General features: G+C 37.5%; 3 protein-coding genes across 10 annotated transcripts; 2 read left to right on the top strand and 1 right to left on the bottom strand.

Annotated features, from left to right (window-relative positions):
- Nucleotides 1–361: 361 nt before the first annotated feature.
- LOC144712325 (uncharacterized) lies at nucleotides 362–3,836 on the top strand. 5 transcript variants are annotated; one of them, XM_078586568.1, is made up of 3 exons: nucleotides 362–3,064; nucleotides 3,249–3,304; nucleotides 3,609–3,836. In XM_078586568.1, exon 1 carries the CDS (start codon nucleotides 481–483, stop codon nucleotides 2,674–2,676), a length of 2,196 nt encoding a protein of 731 aa, XP_078442694.1. In that variant the 5' UTR covers nucleotides 362–480; the 3' UTR covers nucleotides 2,677–3,064; nucleotides 3,249–3,304; nucleotides 3,609–3,836. The 5 variants fall into 5 exon arrangements, with proteins under 5 accessions (XP_078442694.1, XP_078442693.1, XP_078442695.1 ...); XM_078586567.1 differs by having other exon boundaries at nucleotides 3,249–3,401; XM_078586569.1 differs by having other exon boundaries at nucleotides 362–3,097.
- A 5,515-nt stretch (nucleotides 3,837–9,351) lies between these two features.
- On the bottom strand, nucleotides 9,352–10,329 carry PEX11B (peroxin 11B). Its single transcript, XM_078586609.1, has one exon. It carries the CDS (start codon nucleotides 10,219–10,221, stop codon nucleotides 9,544–9,546), a length of 678 nt encoding a protein of 225 aa, XP_078442735.1. The 5' UTR covers nucleotides 10,222–10,329; the 3' UTR covers nucleotides 9,352–9,543.
- An 8,104-nt stretch (nucleotides 10,330–18,433) lies between these two features.
- Nucleotides 18,434–22,541, top strand: LOC144711916 (uncharacterized). Of its 4 annotated transcripts, none has more exons than XM_078586061.1 (8): nucleotides 18,434–19,909; nucleotides 20,222–20,312; nucleotides 20,415–20,572; nucleotides 20,647–20,698; nucleotides 21,154–21,236; nucleotides 21,360–21,453; nucleotides 21,520–22,151; nucleotides 22,269–22,541. In XM_078586061.1, exons 1-7 carry the CDS (start codon nucleotides 18,590–18,592, stop codon nucleotides 22,146–22,148), a joined length of 2,427 nt encoding a protein of 808 aa, XP_078442187.1. In that variant the 5' UTR covers nucleotides 18,434–18,589; the 3' UTR covers nucleotides 22,149–22,151; nucleotides 22,269–22,541. The 4 variants fall into 4 exon arrangements, with proteins under 4 accessions (XP_078442187.1, XP_078442183.1, XP_078442184.1 ...); XM_078586057.1 differs by having other exon boundaries at nucleotides 22,241–22,541; XM_078586058.1 differs by having other exon boundaries at nucleotides 22,238–22,541.
- The last annotated feature ends 403 nt before the right edge of the window (nucleotides 22,542–22,944 follow it).

Below are 22,944 nucleotides of genomic sequence, written 5' to 3'. Positions count from 1 at the left end.
CTTGAGACTTCATGTCCTGCCCTCCAACGAGACGCGAATGTAGAGATGAAAATGCCCCTAGTGGAAATAGATCGTAACAATTGACTATATCCAAGTAGAACATCTGCTAGTATATGTGTTTACAAAACAACTGGGAGAACTGAAGGAGTCTTCTTATTCTGTTGAAAAAGAAGTTGGGTAATTTAGTACTGAAAATTATGATATTCCATGCAGGGTTGGATTTGGACCATTCTTCAGGGGCTTCATTTGGACCCCCGGGTAGAAAAATTGGCCCAACTTCCAATCGATGAACTGATTACTTTGGGTAAAAATTATCAAACTTGAATTATGGAAAGTTATGAATTTTCTTTCTGGGGTTTTGAGGTAGTGATCTCCTCAGTTGATTAAACCCTAGCAAAACCCAGGGCGATGGAGAATTCCCACTTCCGATCGATGAACTGAAGCCGCAGAGGATGGCGCCAGTCGTCTTCTGGCACTAAGATGCTGGCTCTTGCCGGCCTTCTTCGCATCAAAAGCAGCACCGCAGCTTCTTTCTTCCTCCCAGGACGAACCCTCCAAGGCGCTCTTCTTATCTGCTTCTCTCGTGTTCTATCTAGTTCATCCAAGTCCAATGGATATGACTCAGAACTCGAAACCATTCCCAAGCTCGTCGCTCAAGATCAGTGGGAAGACCCAAGAATCATCTCTTTTTTTACTTCTCCATCAACCCATGTCACGATTTCGGGGATTCTGCTAAGGCTGAAGAATAACCCACGATTGGCCTTCAAGTTCTTCATGCGGGCTGGAAAGCAAGAGGGTTTTCACCATTCTATGGAGTCTTACTGTATCACTGCTCACATCCTCTTCAACGGCAGGTTGTACTATCAGGCTGGATTGATCCTTAAAGATCTCGTATCACACTATCTAATGTTTGGTGAATTGGAAAACGTGATAAACTTGCTCAAGGAGACCTCCCGAGTTTGTAACAGCTATCGGAATGGCGTTTTTGATGCGTTTTTTGGGATTTTGACTGACTTAGGTCGATTGGAAGAGGCCAGAGACTGCTTCCAGAGGCTTAGAAGCTTGAATATCTTGCCCAAGGTGAGGTCCTGCAACAATCTTCTTCAGAGACTTGCCAGATCAGGGAAGGGAGATCTGTCTCGTAAACTGTTTGATGATATGCTTTGCTCAAATATGATGCCCACTGTCTTTACTTACAATATCATGATTGATATCTGTTGCAAGGAAGGAGATATGACCACTGCAATTGCTCTCTTCTTAAGCATGAAAGAGGCGGGTTGCTCTCCGGACTTGATCACTTACAATTCCCTCATTGATGGGCATGGAAAGCTTGGCAAATGCAAGGAAGTAGAGGAGCTTCTTGCTGAAATGAAGACGGCCGGGTTTCAACCCGATGCCATCACCTTCAATGCCATTATCCACTGCTTCATCTTAAATAGACAAATTCAAAGATCTTTTGCTTATTTCAGTGAGATGAAGAGAAGTGAAGTGGTACCCAATGTTGTCACTTTCACTACTCTCATCAATGGCCTCTGCAAAGAAGGGCTGACGAGCACGGCGATGAAGCTCTTCATTTGGATGAGGCTGAAGGGTCTTAAACCGAATGAGTTCACTTTCACCTCTCTCATCGACGGCCACTGCAAGGCTAGAAACCTTGTGGAAGCACGGAAGCTGGTTTTTGACATGGTGCAGGAGGGAATAGTGCTTAACCACGTGACCTTCACCGCTTTGATTGACGGGCTGTGTAAAGACGGGAAGGTTGAAGAAGCAGAGATGGTTTTCACTGCAGTGGAGGAGTCTGGTGTCACTGTTAATCTTCTGATGTACACTGTGTTAATTCACGGATACTTTGCAAATAAAGACTCAGAGAGGGGAATTGATCTGTTCAATAAGATGAAGGAGAAGGGACTAAAGCCGGACATATCTTCCTATGGAGCTGTTCTTTGGGGTCTCTGCAGTTTGGGAAAACTCTCTGAAGCTGAGAAGTTACTGGTAAAGATGGAGGAGCAAGGCCTGAAGCCCAATCTTGTCATTTATACGACCATGATGGATGCATATTTCAAGACAAGGCGTATCCCTGAGGCATTTGATTTGCTTCACAGGATGTTGGATTTGGGATTGTCTCCTTCTGTGGTGACCTACTGTTCTTTGGTGGATGGGTTGTGCAAGGGAGGATCTGTTACCGAAGCAAGCTGTCACTTTGAAAGGCTTAAGGATTTGGGATTGGAACCTAATGTACTGGCCTATACTGCCATTATTGATGGTCTTTGCAAGAACAGCTGCCTGGAAGAGGCCACCATGCTCTTTGAGAAAATGATGACAGAAGGTAATGTGCCTGATGTAGTTGCCTACACGGTTCTGATCCATGGAAACTTGAAGATGGGGAAACTTCAGGAGGCTTTTGCTATTAGGCGAAGAATTGAAGAACAAGGGATTGAACTAGACTTGTACGCTTACACTCTATTTATATGGGGCCTGCATAACTGTGGCCAGAAACAGCAAGCCTGGGCGGTTTTTTCGGAGATGATGAAGAAGGGCATCCACCCAGATGAAGTTGTGTATAATTGCCTGACAGGCAAGCACAATGAAAAAGAAAACTTGGGAGAAGGGGGTATCTTGGAGAATGAGATGAAGAGTAATGTGTTGGGGTCGCTCCCCGAAGATAGAAATTCATAGACGCAAGCCTGAGGCCGGTTTATTGCTAATTATTTGCTTACCAGGGACGGCTCTGAGGCGTTGTTGTATGTGTTTTGCTGCCAGAAAGTCCACTTTGATGCATGAATAAGTGGGTTAAGGACGAGAAATCTTTGATCATGTACTAGGCAAACACACAACAGCACGTTGACTATGGCAGTGGGCAGAAATGCTAGCACTGTCAGAGGTTGAAAGTCATGAATTCAAGATGGTCGAATTCAAAGAGGGTATCATCATGGCGATACATGGAGAAGGCTATGACAGAAGCTTACAATAAATTGATGTGCAACGTGGTCGAATGCGAAGAGATTATCATGGCCAAACTCAAGGATGGCGATGACAGAAGCATACCAGCACTAAAGAAACCAACGTATGATTCAACTAATTTTGCTGTTGTGACCTGGTAGATTATATTTCTTCTTACACATTCCTAAGTTCATCATCATGTTATTGAGAGTGACTTTTTCCATTTTTGTGGTGTTTGATGTTATGGGTTGTCTTTATCCTTCTCATTTCATTTTCGTTGTTCTAATTTGCCTTCACTTTTCTTGCAGCATTGGTATGAGCTCTTTGGATACCCAGTCACACAAAGGGAAATCAGGGGATACAGGTGCAGTTCTACAATTTATTAAGCACGTATTGTGCTGGCAGAAACCTCTGCATTTAAAAAAAATATATTAGCACATCTTTCGGGATTCATTTATCCTGTAAGTCATGTTAGGCAATCCATTCTTTCAGAATATCTTCAGTAGGTTATCTGAAGGCTATCAATTCTTCTTCTTATGAATCTGAACTGACATCATTACATGCATCTTCGTATATATAAACTTCATACATAGCATGAAGATGACTATTCATTGACTTCGTGACATGAATCTGAATCTGAATTTACTTCTTAACAATTTTGATCACAGTCCGAGTGGAAGGAACATCCAAAGTTGTATTTGGAAAGCTGGAAGTATATCTTGATCTAGTGAAAAAAGGGAAGAACTAGATTTGGATAATGTTATTGTAAGCAGTGTGGCTCTGTATAAATCCGATAATCACTCGGTTTATTACCTTTGTCAACTTTCTCAAATAACAATATCTTTCTTTGGGCCACTGCGTTTTGGCATGGCACAACACCTGTTTACTGATTAATCTTTTGTCCTGTCATTAACTTAGTGTTTAGCTGTGCGCTGAAAACGTGGAAAATAAGATTATTGATATTTATTTTAAATCGTGGCCAAAATTAGAAGAATACCTTTGGAGGTTGTAGACTGAAGCTTCAGATGTTAACAATTAAAATATTTCAGATAATCCCTTAGCATGTGAGTTTTATTTGATGTGGAGTTCATGTTGAACTCTCTGGCAACTGAAATTCGTTGATGTGGAAATATTGCAAGGAGTTGTTGACATATGCTTTTCTTTCAAAAAAGAAATTGTTGACATGTATTTCGATATGTAGTGACATCATATAACGATACATTGATCATTTAAACTATGAAACCAATGCCAAATATCGCCATGGTCAGTTCACAAAACCATAATTTGTCGTCTAAGACCCATTTGAAAATTCATCGTTTAGGAACCATTTGTGAAGTCTTGAGTTTTTTTAGTTGCTTCACTTCGTAATTTGCTAGCACATGCCCATCATTTATGAGTGAGACATTTTCATACTATATGGATTCACATAAATTATTATTGAAATGATTAACATAAATTATAGTAGATAAGAGATAGCGATGTGGTCAAGAAAATAAGGGTGAGCGAGATGAAAAAGGAATTAATGATAACCTGGTAAGAAGAATGATGAAGAAATGGGAAGTATGAGATGGTAGAATGATGTACAGAAGTAGGAGGATTGTAAGATGAAGAAGAAATTATGATATTAAAGGCATAAGATATGACAGAAATGTGGAAAGCCCTGACATAATGGTGAGAGTATTATATGTATAAGGTAATGATGATGATGAGAGAAACAATGTAAGTGAAGATACTTACCATAGATCCTTACATTCTGTTAAGAACAGGACATTTTGTGGGCGCAGGTAAGATCCCTATCTTATTTGTTGCCTCTCTTGAAACACCCATGATTCTAAGAACAAACTTGACGGATCTCAGAAACTCACCCTCTTTGAATCATCCCACATGATTTCAAAGATGATTTTTACAAAAATCCACACATCAATTTTTATATCAGAGGACATAGATCAAAATAAGAGGTAAATACTAATCAATCCTCAAAATTTCTGCTCAATTGTCCTTTCATATTGTAAGATATCAAGAATTTAAGTTGGGGAAATCATGGGCCTTCATTTGTTTATGATTTCTCTCTCCTCCACGCCATTGTCACATCATTTTTTCCCCCTTTCAATGATTGGTGCATTTTTCCTCATTATTGGGCATTGTTGGCTCTGAGAAAAGTTGTGTCCTTCCAGAAAAAGAAAATAATAAAGTTATGTTAAAGTATTCACTAATGTGTGACATGGTGACACGTCACCATGTGCCATGTCAATTTTTATTTTTTTTAATGATACTGTGAAGCATGTCATTTATAGTCAAAAGAGGAGAAAACAAGCAAGCACTGCGTGATGTGGCAATGTGGATGCAGCAAGAAGTATGCACTATGATTTCCTATTCATTGAATGTTTAACTATTTTACCTCGGGTGCACTATGAATCATCTTCTTTGAGCGAAGATGATTCGATGAAGTCCTTAGCCCAAGGAAAATGATTTTCCAATGCATTGGTAATAACTCAGATAATCGATTGGGTTGGATAGTCATTGTAGTACAATGAAGGAGATGCGTAAATGTTCCATGAGCAAGTCATCATATTCCTTTTTTCTTCTAGAGCACGAGGTGTAGCCTGGCACCCCATGGCTAGAGACTCAAGCTATCGATTGGGTTAAATTCATCTCGAGTAAATCATTTATATGTTGATACATATAAGTAATAAGGTAGTCCAATAAAACATATTTAGGAACTAGAGCTCTTTAGCTACAATGATATATAGGCCTAGAGGGAAATTGGACATCTAAAGCTTTACTTAAATTTAGGGGTTTTATGAAAAATTTGGCCCTCGGATATTGCTCATAGAAAAATTTCACTCAGATGCTGACAACAGTAAACTTCAGATTTTCTTCAGACTTTGATGTGGAAGTATTTTTAGGAGATCTTGATTGTGATCCGCCTTTAGATTTTGGTTGAAGACAAATTTGACCAGAAAGTAACTATGGTCAACTAAAATTTTATTTCAGCTCTGATTTTATTTTTGGACTCACCTGTGGAAGATTGTCCTGGTCAAAGTGATGCACCAAGTTGTCATTAAAACTTAAAACCCTTTAAATATTGGCATTCAAACTTGAAATTTCATATTATTTTTTGGAGTTTCATTTTGACGGGTGTGACTATGGCTATCTTGAACGGTTTTTGAAAATTATTGTATATTATCAATGAGTAGTAATTCTTCTAGAGATATTTAATGTGTTCAAATTATATCTAATAATATATGTGGTCATCTTTTAATGAGAATCGAATGGATTATGTGTTAGGATACCATCTACTTATTGTGCACGATAATTTGTAGAAAATAATTTACTTCTTAATATTCCTTTTAATTAAAATGTGTTCAATTTTGAGTCCCGATATAATAAGTTGTATTACAAATAAAAATTAATGATGAAAGAGAAAATTGGAAACTTAAAGAACGGATAAGTTCTTCATTCATTAAATAATAACAACAAAGAGGAGTAATAGTTTAACTTAGAAAATGGAATATGAACATAATGGTCTGATATTTATTATATTTATGATATTTTTATTTTCTTGTATCTTTTATAGTGCTGATGCCTGTCGTTTTGGTCAGCCAATTTATGCATGACCATGGAGACGAAAAATAGGGGTTGATAATCTAGGAACTAGGCTATAATATCCTCAACGTGGGAGAATTTTGTCAAACCTATACCAGTACCCCTACACATCATAGTCAAAGTCCAAAGTAATGGCCCCTCCCTTTGCCTTCCACGTGGATGCCATGGGGAACACATGTAGGCCCAACAGAGTGCAGGAATACAAAATTATTTATAAATTGTGATTTAACAAAAGATTTTATTTACAAGTTTTAAAATTATTTCTGATATGGGACATTTATTTTAATCATCTTCTATATCCCACTATATGGATATAAGATTCAATATCAGATACCAGATTAATCCCTAATATATAAATTAAAGTTTTATGGCAGTACTGCTTGTCCTGGAATATCAATCCCAATATACAATATCCAGGAAAGATCTGAATTTATTTGACGACTCAGATATCTGGGTAACTTACAGGACTGTGGCAGGAATATCAAATCACCATTCAATGGACTGTGGCAGATATTGGTACATAATATCTAAAGTCTGATATCCACCACCATTGATGTGATTTTGGATAGTTGCTACAGTTGGGATTCCATCCTAATTTCTTATCAACATCCAAAATCCTCGTGTTTTTCTGGGAGGGCAAACATTATTTCCACAAATTTCTTTTTATGATAATCTTATCTTAGACAAGTATGTCAGTTTCCACATGTAAAGGAGAAAATGACCCAAAGTACATACAAATATCAAAACCCCCAATTAAGCTAAAATTATGAAAAATATAAGCACAAAAATTATAGTTGAGTTTTCAATTATTTATTAGAAACATCACAATATTAAACAGTGGATATCACTTTATGAAAAAAAATTATATTCTAAGAATAATAAGTTGGGCCATTTAAATTAACAGATTAAAATGATGAATGAAAATGAATTTTCAAAACATCACAATAAACTTTCTCAACTTCAAATATAGTTAACGAATGGGTGTTTCAAATTTTTTTAGAAATATGATGAATATATATTCTAAAGGAAATAAAAGTGGACATAGAATAATTAGAACTTCTAATTAATAAGTATAGATTAAATTTTTTATATAATGAAAGTTTGATGAAAATTTTCACCGACAGACCTTGTCCAAATTTTAATATTATAAAATTGCAGTCCCAACATTGGAGGCATCATAGTATGATGGGAAAGTGAAAATAGACACACCCATGTAAAATAAGAGCATTGACTTTGTAAATATGAGTTCAGTTTCATTTTTGTAAATATGGTTGGTCAAAATTCTAGAAATGTAAATAAACTTATTGCTCTTTGCCATAAGCTAGATTGTTACAATTTTCTCTCTAGGTACAAGTTTGAGGTAAACAAAAAGACTAAAATCTTATACCAATAAAAAATACAAGGAAGAGTCAATTTATAGTGAACTCTATGGTTTCTAAAATCAAGTCAAATATATCGGAGTTGGGGAAAGCTGTGATTGAAAACCTTGCATTCACATTAAACTGATTTAAGCAGTTACTTTGAGATAGATGAATATAAAGAGATAATTCAAAAAATATTTTCAAATCATTCATAAACTAAATTAAATAAATGGATGAAAATTATCGAGACATATCAAGATGATATTAAATTTATTCTGAAATTTGAAAATCAGTGTAATTGGTGAAAGTATGAAATATGGTCCAACATGGGAGTCAAATGCTAAGGTAAAGTCGTAGTTTATAAATATTGTCATAAATATCCAAGATTTTATGCTCTCAAAATTCATAAGAAAAATTAAAATAATCTGATACCTTTTCAGATATCTATCTTCGTAAATATAAACATCTAGTTATTATTTACTTGATATAATTAAAACGTTCAATGCGTTGTTAACTCAGAAAATTTTATTTATATGTATTAACATTTTTAACTCATTTGATATTTTAAAATGAGGATATCACATGATGAGGTTAATGAATCAAGTAATTCTGATACCAGCTGGGTGTTTTTTTGTTTTTGAGTTGCTTGTTAGAAACATAATTTTTGTACTGTCTTAATAATTTTAACATCTTAGGTATTTTGATGATTTGTAATGTGTAAACATATATTTTATTCTACTTGATGCATGTTTTAAAAAAAGTTAATTTTGAACATTTTTGAGTAAAGAATATTAAAAATGTTTCTTCTACATTTGATTTACAAAATCCATATATAGAATCTACAATTCATCCATAATTTCCCAAACTTTTCTAATATCACACCCCATGCTAATATGATTATTTTGTGTCATACCGACTTTATGTATGGCTAGTAAATTACAATTAGCCATTTTTCTTATGATAATGATAATTTTGATCAAGGAATTGCTCTAAATTTTATATTGAACTTCACTCTCTTCTCAAGATGGAGGCTCAATTTTTTATTATTATTATAAACAAGGGAGAGTGCATGAACTGCATTTATAATCTAGAACTTGAGTCACGTGCTCATTGGGGGAGATGGTAAAGGGGAGGTAGGAACCTTGAAAATTCCCGCATGAATGGAACTTTTAGCTTTCAGTTAAGGGAATCTATCACATTTTTCTCCATATCGATGACTATGCAGTTGGCCTTCACCTTTTAGCACTCGTTGATGTAGTTTTTGAGATCATACTTGAGTCACCAATGTGGACTCATAGTTTTATTTCACTTCAAGACGAGCTCTATCTCGCAGAACTGCCTCACCATTCAAATAATTTCCTGGAAGGAAAACACTAAGGCAACCCACTCACGAAGTAGCAAATGGGTACCATCCAGCATTAAACTCTCATCAAACAGGTTCCCATCGGCTAAACATTATGCCATTGAGAAATATACAAGGAAAGATGAAGCAAGACTTCTCCGATCTGATCTGAAGCGGCACTAAAGAAGCCAAAGTCGGCATATATTACAGTCCCTCGTCCAGAACCCTCATCAAGGCAAAGCCTGAACAAGGCGTACACAATAAAGAGCACTAAGACCCCAGTTCCACGCTGTTCTATGAAGGCCAGTTCCTGTACCAGCCAGCCCATGCAGAGACCAACCCACTGATTCCAAGAGTGAGAGTGTGGTTGCAGAAGGGGTTGGGCTCAATATCGGCGAGTGCAATAACCAAGTCGGCCAAGTTAGCAGCCACGGCCATAAGCCTCATTATCGTCTCCATCCTGTGCTTCTTCCCCTGCTCTTCTACCTGTTTTTCTCCGCCCTCGGAGCGTCGTAGACGTCGGAGCTCGGCCAGGGACCGTCGGATCAGGACGAGGTCGGCGAGGATGAAGAACACGTAGCCGACGGATTCGCCGAAGGCGGAGATGTAGCTCATGCGACGCGCCAGAGAAGGGTCGATAACGGCGATTCTGGAGAGCCAGAGAAGATGGTCGAAGAAGAAGTAGACCATCTCGCCAGCGTTGGCGAGGACGGCCATGGCGCGGAAGCCCGGCGTGGCGCCTGGGCTGCGCCGGAGAGCGTTGAAGCCGGTCAGGAAGCGGCCCGTGCGGAAGGCTTTCCGGCTAAGTCCGGAGGCCACTTCCCACTTCTTGGCTCGGTCGGCGAGGTCCGGCTTGGAAGCTTCCAACTGCCAGTGCACCAGCTTGGAGACGTACTGGAACGTCTTGACCAGCTTGTCGATGCCATCGCGCTTCGCGAGGAAGACGACCAGCTTGTCGACTGTGTCCGCCATTGCCGATCTCCGCACTGGAAGGGGATGGTGGTGAAGGAGAGTATTCGGTGGTCGTGGTATCGCAGCTGTGGATAATTCATGGTGGGCCGAGGTTGCTTTGGTTTTTTTTTCCTTCTTCTTCTTCTTTTGATGGTTGAGGAGTTCTCTCGGGATCGGTCCCGACCCCACTTATTCATGGTGGAGATTGTCTTGCGCGGTTCACGGAAGGAGTGCGATTGCGTTGGATAACGATGTTGTGGCAGATTATCGTGTCCTTCTCCCGATCAGTGAGAAATTTTAGATAATAATCTGCCCGTAAAATAAAAACAGCTGATCCCTTGAATCCGACCCCATTCATGGTGAGAGCGGCGCTGGTTTATCTGATGAGATAATAAGTTTATGAACGTAGTTGAAAACTGTCGGAGGAAAGCCATAGGTGGGTGACTCATGTACTGACTATTCTTTATAACTGGCACTCTGATGAGTTAACAAAATGCTTTTAATCGCAAAAAAATGAGCTTTATTTAGGCGCAGCCTAAGATTGAAAAATGAATGAGGGGTCGCCCGGAAGTAGGTGGTGGATAATGCAGACACTAAGAGGAGTTGAAGAGACAAAAAGGTAGAATTCATCTATTCAGAAAAATATAGAAAAGAAAGATATATGAACAAGCAAACCATGGAAGGAGAGATTATATGGCTGATTAGACTAAGTGGAGTACCGAAAATGAATAGCCGAGAGGCGTAGTGACAACACAAGATGTCAAAGCCTTAGTTTACATCTCCCCATTAAATGGAGTCTCTTCATCTCCATAAATTACTGATTTCTCTTCCTATCTGCTTAGACAGATGCTTCGTCCTCTCGAAATAACTGGGTCTGTTATGGAAAATTAATGGGATGACTTGGACAACCCAGCAAGCCCCCTACAAAATTATTTCATCAGATGCTAAAGTCCTGGTATTCACCGGTAAGATGATTTCAAATTACAACCTTGTCTAAATTTCTTTTTTTGCGAACAACATATATTTTATTTTTGCATCTATATTTACTATCTAACAAGAGAAGAGAATTTGTTAGAAATGGATTTATGAAGTAATTCAACTGAATTATTCATGAAAACTTTGAAAGTTAAAATATGGAATGATACAGATTGTTTGTTCAACAAAATCTGATAAGAAAATTTTGGAATGATCCAATTTATTTATCTAATGACAATTAATAAAAATACTTAAAATTTTAATTGAAATTAAATTAATAGCTACTAATCTCTGTTTTTCTAAAGAAATTTTTTAACAATTTTATCTCACAGAAGTATTCAGATGTAGAAACAACGGAACAAAATAATATTATGGAAAATTTTTGGTGAGTCTAAATTAATGAAATTATCGCACGATGAACGCACAGTTAAAATTTTGAGAAAAGCAAATGATTATTTTGAAAACATTCTATGAAAAATTTCACGAAATAAAAATCATAAACTTAGGTTTGAGCAGAATAATTCATAGATAAATATTTTCAGGGAACTAAATATTAGGCTTACACTTATGTAACCCTTTCTTTTGATATTCAAGACAGATTTTATGCAAGAAGGATGATTAAATAAATTTTGATTAGATAACATTTTAAGCTTTTGATCATAAAATAAAGTGGAAAATAGTATTTGAAGATGTGAAGTATTTAAATTTTATTTAAAAAATTAAAAATAAAAAATATTTTAGATGGATGCTTAATATGAAAGGTATGAAACCTAAACCACAAATTTAGATAAATATCAGAGATTTTTTATGGATCAAATGACATATTTAAATGGATATGAAGGTTGCCACTTGTTTCATTGTTGTTGAGAAAATTTAGGTTATTGGTTCCCAATGGGGACAATTGAAAAGGTATATTGACTCTTAAATAAAGTATAATGATAATTCATTAAATTTTCATTTTCACTAATATGTCCTACCACGTAAACATTTCTATCACACAAATGAATAACACCCTATGGCCATGTAACCTCATGATTATGTCTACTGAAAAGAAATGTGGAGAAATATATATATATATATATATATATATATATAATAAACTGACAACTAAATTATAACTGCTATTTAAAATCAAGTAGATGTATAAACATAGTCCAAGATGAATATTCAATTAAAAAATAAGCTATGTTGTCACTATGTCCCCATTTTTATGACTTATGAAGCCCAATTATATGAATTAAAGTTTCCATATCCTATACTATTATATTTTACATGATTTATGTATCAAATTCTATGAATTATTTATTTATAAATGAACTATTTATACCTATCTTAAAACTCAATAATCAAGGATATAAATAAATAAATAATAATAAATATTTAATATTATTTTTACAATGATCTTTGAACAAAATTTTAATGAAGGTAGTAATTATAAGTCCAACATAATTCTCTAAAATAGAAACTTTGTGTGTGTTTACTGTACTATATGTAAAGGTCCTATGTTATAGATAGAAATGACACATATCAAATTTAAATAATCAAATGGACTATAACATTGGCATGGAAACTTAATGGAAAAGTTTAAATATCCTTTTCGAACTATAAATAAGACTATATATTAGCCTATAGGATTAAAAACCTAGGTATTGGATAAATGCCTCTATGGTCATAGAATGGGTGTAGGTTATATTTATTATGTAATTAAACTTATTGAACATCACAATGGATCATATAAATATGGCCACTATATGTACCTTCCATAATGATATTCAATTAGAAAATGATGATCTTCAATTGGAAAATGTATCACATGGATTTTATCCAGGACTCTATGACATTTATTCCTAGAGTGATATTGTGGCCGTATATGCGTAGACATCAACTTATTTTCATAAAAGGTCACCTATTTTTAGTAACTAGGCTTACCCTGGTAACTTAATACCAGTAATATGTTAATTTAAATGATTGATACCAATGATACTAAGAAATTATATGTATCTGGGATCATTCTTAATCTTCTTGTCGTTCTCATAATAGCTCATAATTCTTCTAGCTTCCAGATATTAATTTTCATTCCAAGTGATATTTCATTTCATGGGAAAGACCACATAAATGGTCTATCATCCTTATCTATACAAAGCTTTGGCCATCCAATCCTGACTTCGTAGCCTTTGTTTGAAATATCTTTAGAAACCAGGGACCTGAAGAACCTTTTACAACATATTCTTTACTATTGATGTCATGCGAATAAGATGGGGTTCAATGAGCAATTGCAACCAGATGCTCCTCTCCACTAATCAGAAAAGGTATTTCACAAATTGCAAGACATAATAATGAACGGAAATCATGAAGCTCTATAGGAATTTCTGAATGAAATTTATTTTGTATAATTATGAAAAAATATTATAAATCTAGAAAATGATCTTGACTGCATGGAAAATTCATTACCTGATATGAATACATTTGATACATAAGGTTTACTATTAATCAACCTAAATTAATATATATATATATATGCACATTCATATATGAGTATAATCAATCTGTAAAACCTTAAATAATATCCTGCACTATTTACTCTCATCATATGCATAGATGATCTTAAATATCATGTAAATCAGTGATAAAGTATATGTTATCACCTAATTGAATCATTTCTCATCCTTTTTAATGAAATGAATTGAGAAACTATACTACTAAGGTGTTTTGAAAGATAAGAAATGATTTTAAGTTAAATGCCTAATATTTAATAATGTAATTATAATTAAAGCTGTCAAGACATTTTCCCAAGCAATTTTTGGGTTCTATGGCCTTGACATGGATGAAAAAAAATTTGATTCACAAAGTATAAAATCATCAATATAATTATAATGATATCCATAAAACCATTAATCAATCACATGGGCACGGATTAGATCCATAATTTCTTGGATCCTTGAGTGAGAAGTGTTGAATTGATCATATGTGAAACCCCTAGGTGTATCCACATGATATGCGGCATGTCAAATCTCTTCCATCTTGAAGCCTTGTTCTTATTCCACTAGAGGCGTTACACCATCCTAATTACATCACAAGTGGAGAGGAGCCAAGGGGAAAAGGGAGAAGATGGGGATGAGTCTCGAAAAATTTGGTCTAGGTGAATCTATTTTAGGCCCTTCCCTTATCTATACTAACTAATAATGCTTCATAAAACCCCAAACCATAAGTATATCTTCCTACATCCATAAGACCAGTTGCTTTAACCCTCTAGCCCGATGGTCCAATAACATTTATTCAACTTTCAAATTAATTAAATATATCATCATATAGATTAACTAATTAGATATATTTCACCCAATCGAGAGGTTAAGTTGCCAGTCTATGGCGTGCCAAGCTACACCTCATGCTCTAGAAGATACAAAGGAGTATATTGGCTCACTCATGGTAACTGTCTGTTATCAGTTATCATGTTTTTATTTTCCCATCATCTTCTTGATTCTCGTATGATAACTTGTGGTATTAACTACTGTCAAGCCCTGCACTGGTAACAATGGGAGATCTACTATCTAATATTCCACAATCTTGGCCAAGTACTTTCTTGCATTATCTTCCTTGATATATCTTCTTTTATACGTAAGTTGACTTATCTCATCTTAATCACTCAGTCATCTTTGTGAATGTCTTGATATACACAAGCTAAGAAAGTTTGAAATTCCATGAAGAGTAGTTGGTCACAATCAAAGTATAACCATTTTTCCCCAAGATGTCTTTGATATCTCAAGTCAAAAGACCATTTACACAACCTAACATCAATCAACTTGATTGTATTTTTGTCAAAATGCCATTTAGGGAGTCATCCAAGTCAACTTAGTGAATGATTTTCACTAAAGAGCACCCACTATATACCCTTAATGTCTCCACACAAATGACTACGAGATCGGGTTTACTCATCATATGAAGGAGAGTAGATTGTGTTATCATATTCGTATACTTCTAGGTCCTTCTCAAGTATCCTATGAATAGTAATATTTTGAACACATGCTTAAAGACTACTGGTATAGATATCAAAATTCACTAAGTCAGATCATCACAATCCACTAAGTCAGATCATGTATTCATGAACTTCAATATTAGTATCACTTGTGCACTATAATGAATACATTGTATTACTGAACCATGAACAAGCTCTGGCATGTGTCATCTCATCATAATTCACTAAGTCAGATAATGTATTCATGAACTTCATTTTTTGTTATTGCATGTGCACAATAATGAATACATTATATTACTGAACCATGAATGAGCCGTGGCATGTGTGATTGGGTTTCCATCCCCATACATTTCCATCAAGAATAGACCTCAGTGAACTTCATCATAATAAAAATGATATCTCAATGATCTAGAAGAATGATAGAGGAGATTTTCATAGTGGACCAATCACTTAGTTTTTTTGAGAGCATGTAACAAATCATCCATTATCAGTGCATTAGAATCATGTATAACAACTAGACATAAAATAATTTTCACTTAGTATATGGTATATAGGGTGATCTATTTAGTATATAGGAAATAATATACTTTTTTTTCTTGATTGTTTCACTTAATTCTGAGATAAATTTTCCTTACCATATTTTTTATGACAGTGAATATTTTTGGGTTAATGAAAAATCTGTTGGGTACGGTGCCTTAGTTCGTCCATGGAAAACACGTTCCATGGATACGAAAGCGTGTAGATCGATTCACAATCGATCTTAAAAAAGAAACATATTGAATATACATTCTGGGGAACTCGTTCCACCCTTGACTTTGCCGCTCTGAGATCGTTCTGAAGCCCTTCATGCATCCAGCCTCTAGAAGTATCCATGCGATCACTTGGCGCTTGGATCTCCACGTCTTCTTCTTCAACTCTTCTTGAAAATCTAGAAGATCTCCTCACCATGAAGACACTCTTCCTTGGATCAGTGGAGAAGAGGATGGAGAAAGGGAGGGGCTCTCAAATCAGGCTTGCATGGGTGCTTAAAATGAGACCCCTTTCCCTCTTTATATTTCACTTAAGCTTTTTCTCAAAAACCCTCCAAAGTAAAATATATCCATCAATGCCCTTATGACCTTCTGCGTGTGACCCTCTAGGCCCATGTATCATTCTAGTTAATAACTTTAGTGGCCCAATAGCATTTATTGACCAACCTTATTAGTCAACTATATCAACATATAGATTAATTAAATAAGGATCGATTTAACCCAATGGATAGGTTAAGTTTCCAGGCCGTGGAGTGCCAAGCTACACCTCGTGCTCTAGAAGATACCGGGTAGTGTTTGAACTCTCTCATGGAACCTTTACCGTCATCGGATACCATATATGTATAATTCATCATCCGCGCGAGACTCTGAAACAACTGAGGGTATGGTTTATCGTCAAACCCTAACCCGTCATTCGATTAGTACTGATGCGTAACGGGGATCATTGGAGAACGCCTTGTCCAATAACCTCACTACCTTGGCTAGGGATTTTTCTGCATCTTCTTCCTTGAGTCAATCTCTTCTTATATTGAGGGAAAATGATCATGTCTTGACTACTCAATCATCTCCGTAAGCTTCTTACTACATATGATCTATAACTTATTTGAATCCCATGATTAGAGGCTTGTAATTCATAGTCAAAATGTATTCGTCCGCTCACGAGATGTCCTTGGTGTCTCAGGTCAGTGGGTCACTTATACAACTGTGACTTGAATCAACCTGATTGACTTTTAGGTATAATACCATTCAGGGTTTCGTACGGATCAATTCAGTGAACTCTTTCTCCAAAGGGTACCCACTATATGTCCTTAGTGTCGCCACACTAATAGCCATAGGATCAGCTATATTTATCCAATAAGTAGGATCAACAAGTGTTATTCTATTCAGATAATTCGATGTCTGTCTCTACTATCCATCGAATATGAATACTTAGAATACATGTTTAGATCTCATCATAATTCACTAGGTCATTTCACGTATTCATGGACTTCATTATAAAAATCACACGGAATAATAATGAATGCAAATATTTTCTTCAATGAACTTAAATAAACATGGTAGTGTGATTGGCTTGACGGCCACATAATATCCATCAAAATCTAGAGTAAACCAATCACTTAATTATTTGAAAAACATGTAAGAACTCACCCATGAATGATTCGTATGATTTATGTAGATGATTAGAAATAATGATAATATGCATATCAAAATAATAATTTCATGCATTGGATGATATATTTGATGAAAACATAATGGTATCAATACTTGATATCAAGACATTGACATGGAACTGTATAAGGAGGATGAATAAGCTTCCCGTGTCATTTAGCAAAAAAAGTACATTAAGAAAGATTCAGTAATAATTAAGATAATGCTAAACTGTGTTATATACTAAAGAGGCTATCTACTAGATTTCCGGTTTAGGTATTTTATTTAAATATATCAAGGTCTAAATATTTATAAATGCTAAGATTTAGTCCTGATTCTGATCTTGACACTCATGTGATTACAATCACATACAACCAGAGGTTGGAGATAAAGCTTAACACTTAATTTGCTTGAAATTGATTATAACTGGGAACGATATAATATTATTCTCATTATTCTTCCGCACTTTATAATCGATCCATGGAAGCTTTGTATGTCAGCTGAAGGACAGCTGCTTAAAAAAATATAGAATCATTCTGAGCACACATGCTTGTCAGTGCTTAAAGTGCCAATCTATTTGGTAAAGCCATGGCAATAAATTGAATTTCATCAGGTGCGTAACTGCTTCAAAAAATTAAGGAATAATCTAGGAACATAATTGCATATGAAATAAGTTATATTCATGATGAGAATTGATGATTGTCTTGAAGATCCAACATTAGGGGCAGAGTCTCCCCATGAGAGAACAAAAGAAGAAGTAACCTAGCATTCTTTGATAATTTGATTACTAGCGGTCAGATTGGATCCAAACAGAGTCTAGGAAGAAGTAACCTAGGGTTCTTTGATAATTTGATTCATAGCCGTGAGTTTGGATCTAAAGATAGTCTAGGAAGAAGTTTGCTAGAGTTCTTTGATAATTTGATTACTAGCTGTCAGATTGGATCCAAACAGAGTCTAAGAAGAAGTACCCTAAGCTTATTTGATAATTTGATTAAAAACTCTGAGATTGGGTCTAGATAGAGTCTCAGAAGAAGTAACCTAGGGTTCTTTGATAATTTGATTAATAAACTCTGAGATTGGGTCTAATATAGAGACTAAGGAGAATACTGGGCCAGGATTTGGGGGCCCAAAGAGGAGAGAGCTCCCGAGTTGTGTGCAACGCCCTTGGCGATTCCTGCGATCTCTCCGGCCATGGAGGAAGACCAAAATAGCAGAGAGGATCGGGCATGGTGGAAGACCCGCCGTGGCCTCGAGCTCGACAGCCATGGCGGAGGACGACGACGAAGAGGACTGCTTCTTCCACTCCTTCGGCCGCGTCCCCTCCGTCTCCTTCCACCTCCCCGCCCTCGCCTCTTCCAGCTCCGACACCGACGCCGACGACCCCCGCGCTTCCTTCGCCTCTGCCATCGCCGCCCCCTCCGACCTCCCATCGCGCTGCTCCTCCCCCACCGACCCTCCCCCCGGCGACGACTACGGCGTCTGGATCGGCGAGCCCTCTTCCATTCAAGACCGCCGCCGCCGGCTTCTCCAAGGATTGGGACTCGCCCAAGAACCCACCCCAATCGTCCCATCCCCTCCCCCCCCTCCCCCATCGATCGTCCGTTCTAAGTCGGATTTGGGCGGGGATTCCAGAAATGCCAGAAATTTGAGGCTGGAACGGCTGCTCGGGTCGCCTTTGCGCTCTTCTTCGCTTCTGCGCTGCCTCTCCGCTAGGAATGAATGTGGGTTCGACGGGAAAGTCCTCTCTCTGTGGGCCGAGCCGGAGAAGAACTCCTCCAAGGTTTGCACTATCAAGAATCTGGACACGGGGAAGGAGTTTGTGATTGATGGGGTTGTGGAAGAAGGGCCTTGGAACCGCCTCTGCGATCCTCAGACTGGGAATCGCCTCACGTTGGAGGAATTCGAGAGGTCAATTGGGTACTCGCCGATTGTGAGAGAATTGATGAGAAGGGAGATCGTTGAGCCTCTTGGGCCTGCTCAAGCGAGGATCAAGGAGAGACCCAGTGGGAAGAAGAAGAGAACTGGGTGGTTGAAGAACATAAGGGAAGTGGCCAGCTCTGTGACTGCTCTTATGCTGGAGAAGGATAGAGAATTGGGTTCTTCTTCTGGGCTTGATTCGTCGTCTTCGTCGTCGTCGTCTTCGTCGGAGTGGATGAAGGTCAGGCAGAGCAGGAAGCCCTTCAAAGAGCTCACTGGGCTGTATCTTTGCCAGGAGATTCGTGCTCATCAGGGTTCTATTTGGACTATCAAATTCAGCCTTGATGCCCAGATGCTGGCTAGTGCAGGGGAAGATAAGGTCATCCATGTATGGCAAGTTAGTGAGGGTGATGATCTATCTGTCTCACCCTCGAGATCAGACATGGGTGGTAATTCTCCTGATAAGAAGATCTACATTAGTTCTCCTGATCAATTGGATGGCCAGGATTCACATAGGCTGAGCACGAAGATCTTGTCACAACAGAAGAGGAAATCTGTTCCTGGGCATGTGTTCCCTGGCACCGTTTTCTCTCTCACCCAGCAGCCAATTTGCTCTTTCCGTGGGCACTTGGACGACGTCTTGGACTTGTCTTGGTCTAAATCTCAGGTCCGGCGCTGCATCTTTATCTCCATGTGGTTTTTTTATGTGCTTTAGCGATGGGTAATGTTTTCTTTTTTATTTTTGTTCTTTTTTATGGGTATTATTTTCATTGGGAGATGATTTTTTTATTTAATTCTGAGTTTTTTGTTAAGTGGCTTGATGAACCTCTATACGCTGTCCATGAATTTTTTTATCAGCTTTTGGTTAAGGGGCTTGATGAACCTCTATAAACTGTTTATGATTTTTTTAAGATTAGTCCTTGCCTATTCATCTCAATTTTTGTTCCATAACTCGTATCTTCTTTGTATAACTTAACAGCATCTTCTGTCCTCTTCAATGGACAAAACTGTACGGCTTTGGGATGTCGGCAGCAAAACATGTCTCAAAATGTTCGCGCATAATGACTACGGTATTATCTTAGTGGTTTATGGACATCATCTGAGGATACACTTTATTCCTGCTTTGGCAAAGTAACCCTTGATTCAATTTATTGTTTGTTAATTGAATACAGTGACTTGTATTCAGTTCAACCCAGTAGACGAAAGATATTTCATTAGCGGCTCACTCGACGCCAAGGTCCGCATCTGGAGTGTGCCAGATCGTCAAGTTGTTGACTGGACTGATTTGCCTGATATGATTACAGCTGCATGTTACACTCCAGATGGCCACGTACAAACGCATGAATTTAATGATAGTAAAGGCATTACGTTTTATGTATTTATTTTGTGTTTTTGTTTCTGCAGGGTGCTCTTGTTGGTTCACACAAAGGAACTTGCCGTTTTTACAGCACATCTGGTACTAGTCTTCTCTAGGCTCACACAATGTCGTGATCTGAGAAGCTTTGTGTATTTATAGATTATAATACTTTTTTTTTTTTAACAATAGGTTATAACACTTATTTAATACTTTTTTATCATTCTAGTTAGAGTCTAAAGATGGAAAAATAAGCCCCAGAAGCTCAGAAATATGCACCATCAAGAATAAATATAAGGGATGCTGAGAGTGGTAATCATGAGTGAAGGTGTATGCCGCTGAATAAGCTGCATCCAATCTTCTGCGTGATTCTGCGGCCATTCAAATATGCTCAAAACGTCACTACGGACATCAATGTTTTTTTGGAAGCTTAACTTGAATAACTGTAGATCAATTTTATTTAGTTATCCAAGTTTTTTTTTCTATAAATAGAAAATCCTTTAAGATGAGAAAGAGAGAACTTTTTCTTTATCATTGTCCTGTGGTGTCTCCGACAGATGGAAAGCTTGACCAGAAAGCGCAGTTTGAGATCCAAAACAAGAAGAAGAGATCCCATGCAAAGAAAATCACCGGCTTCCAGGTGGGTTAAAAACCTGTGGCGCAGACTCCTTAAATTTGTTTTCTTACTTTGTTTTAGGGTTTAGGGTTATTAATTGCGTGACAAAAAAGATAATGAGTCAACAATTTTTTCCTGCATGTACAGTTTGTGCCAGGAAACCCATCCGAAGTGCTGATCACGTCCGCTGACTCACAAATCCGTATCTTTGACGGGATCCAGATCACCCACAAATTCAGAGGTAATATCTGATCATTACCTCAATTGCGACGACCATACCTCTCATTTTCTCCGCTACCATCTGCAGGATTTCGTAACACCAGCAGTCAGATGTCAGCATCTTGCACAGCAGATGGAAACTATGTCATATGTGCCAGCGAGGACTCAAACGTATATGTGTGGAAGAAAGACGAGATGCCAAAAGCTGGCGGTGGAAGCACAGGGAAAGGGAAGACCTGGGTGACAACGCGATCCCACGAGCACTTCCACTGCAAGGATGTGTCTGTGGCGATCCCATGGCCGCCAAGCCGAAGCGTGAGAATTGAACCTCATCTAGTGTTCTCATGCCTTAGGCAGCAGGGGCACCAGTCTCCATCAAGATCTCCGAACAAAGATATCATTCCAAGTGGCAAGATGAAGAGATGTTCTCCCTCAGAAAGAGCTGCTGGTTCCTGCCTGGAAGAAGAAGTCTCCAGGTCATCACAATCTGAACCTCTGAGCAGTTCTTCATCCTTCTCCTCCTCTGGTTGGTTGATGTCTGGGACCTTGTCCTCTGCTTCCCCGCCAACGGGAGGGAGTCAAATGGGCAACCAGATGCTACAGTCTTCGACAGCGTGGGGACTGGTGGTGGTGACAGCAGGCCTTGGGGGGGAAATCAAGATTTTCCAGAACTTTGGTTTGCCACGCTTGTTAAATCGACAGAGCAATATACTGTGAATGGTATGTTTCTCTTGATTTCCTTTTTAATTTTTTAGTTGATCCATGGCTTGATGAGATTTCATTCACAGTGTTTCTTTTGGTACTAGTAGGAAGATGGAATCTCTATGATGGTTTCAGGGATAAGAAGCCCGGAGCACATGGCTGTTGAGTTAATGGGTGGATGATTCTTGTTAGTGCAGAATTTACTGTCAGCCTTGGTTTTTGACAACATGATGTTTTAAAGGAAGATAGGACAGCAAGTCCTATGGGAGCTGATCAAATAGTAGCTGGAGTTTAGAAGCAAACCAAAGATGGCCAGAAGGGTTAGTTAACCTCTGTAAATCAGTTGTATTTTAGTCCAAGGAAAATTAAATAATTGAATGAAATACCTATAACTGGATTTCGATATGACTCCAAAAAATGTAGGAATGTTCCAGGTTGACCCTACAACTATACTAATATACTTGAATTTTCAGTTAGGTTTACAAAATGCACAAAGTATATTCTTTGGGTAACAAAATATTTACTTAATTTCAAAGTTCAGTGTATTCTTAATGTCTCACAAACATCAGATGTTGAGAGACGTCAGCTCATGCAGAACTGCCTTTTTTTGAAAATGATTGAATAGTTTTAGCCACTAATTAAAAAGATATCTCTCCAATTAGAATCCAGATGAGATATTTTTAGCTTCAGATTTTAAATAGCTGAGACAAGACTGGAAATAAGGTTGTGCTAGTAAGATTTGTTCCACAACCATTCTCTGAGAGTTTCAGAAGTAGGATGAGTATTCTTCAGCTCTCAAAAAATAGATCAA

This window comes from Wolffia australiana, chromosome 14, assembly GCF_029677425.1.
Source record: "Wolffia australiana isolate 7733 chromosome 14, ASM2967742v1".
NCBI classification, from domain to species: Eukaryota; Viridiplantae; Streptophyta; class Magnoliopsida; order Alismatales; family Araceae; genus Wolffia; species Wolffia australiana.
The sequence above is the reverse complement of the archived record's forward strand: the minus strand, read 5'-3'. Positions and strand labels throughout refer to the sequence as shown.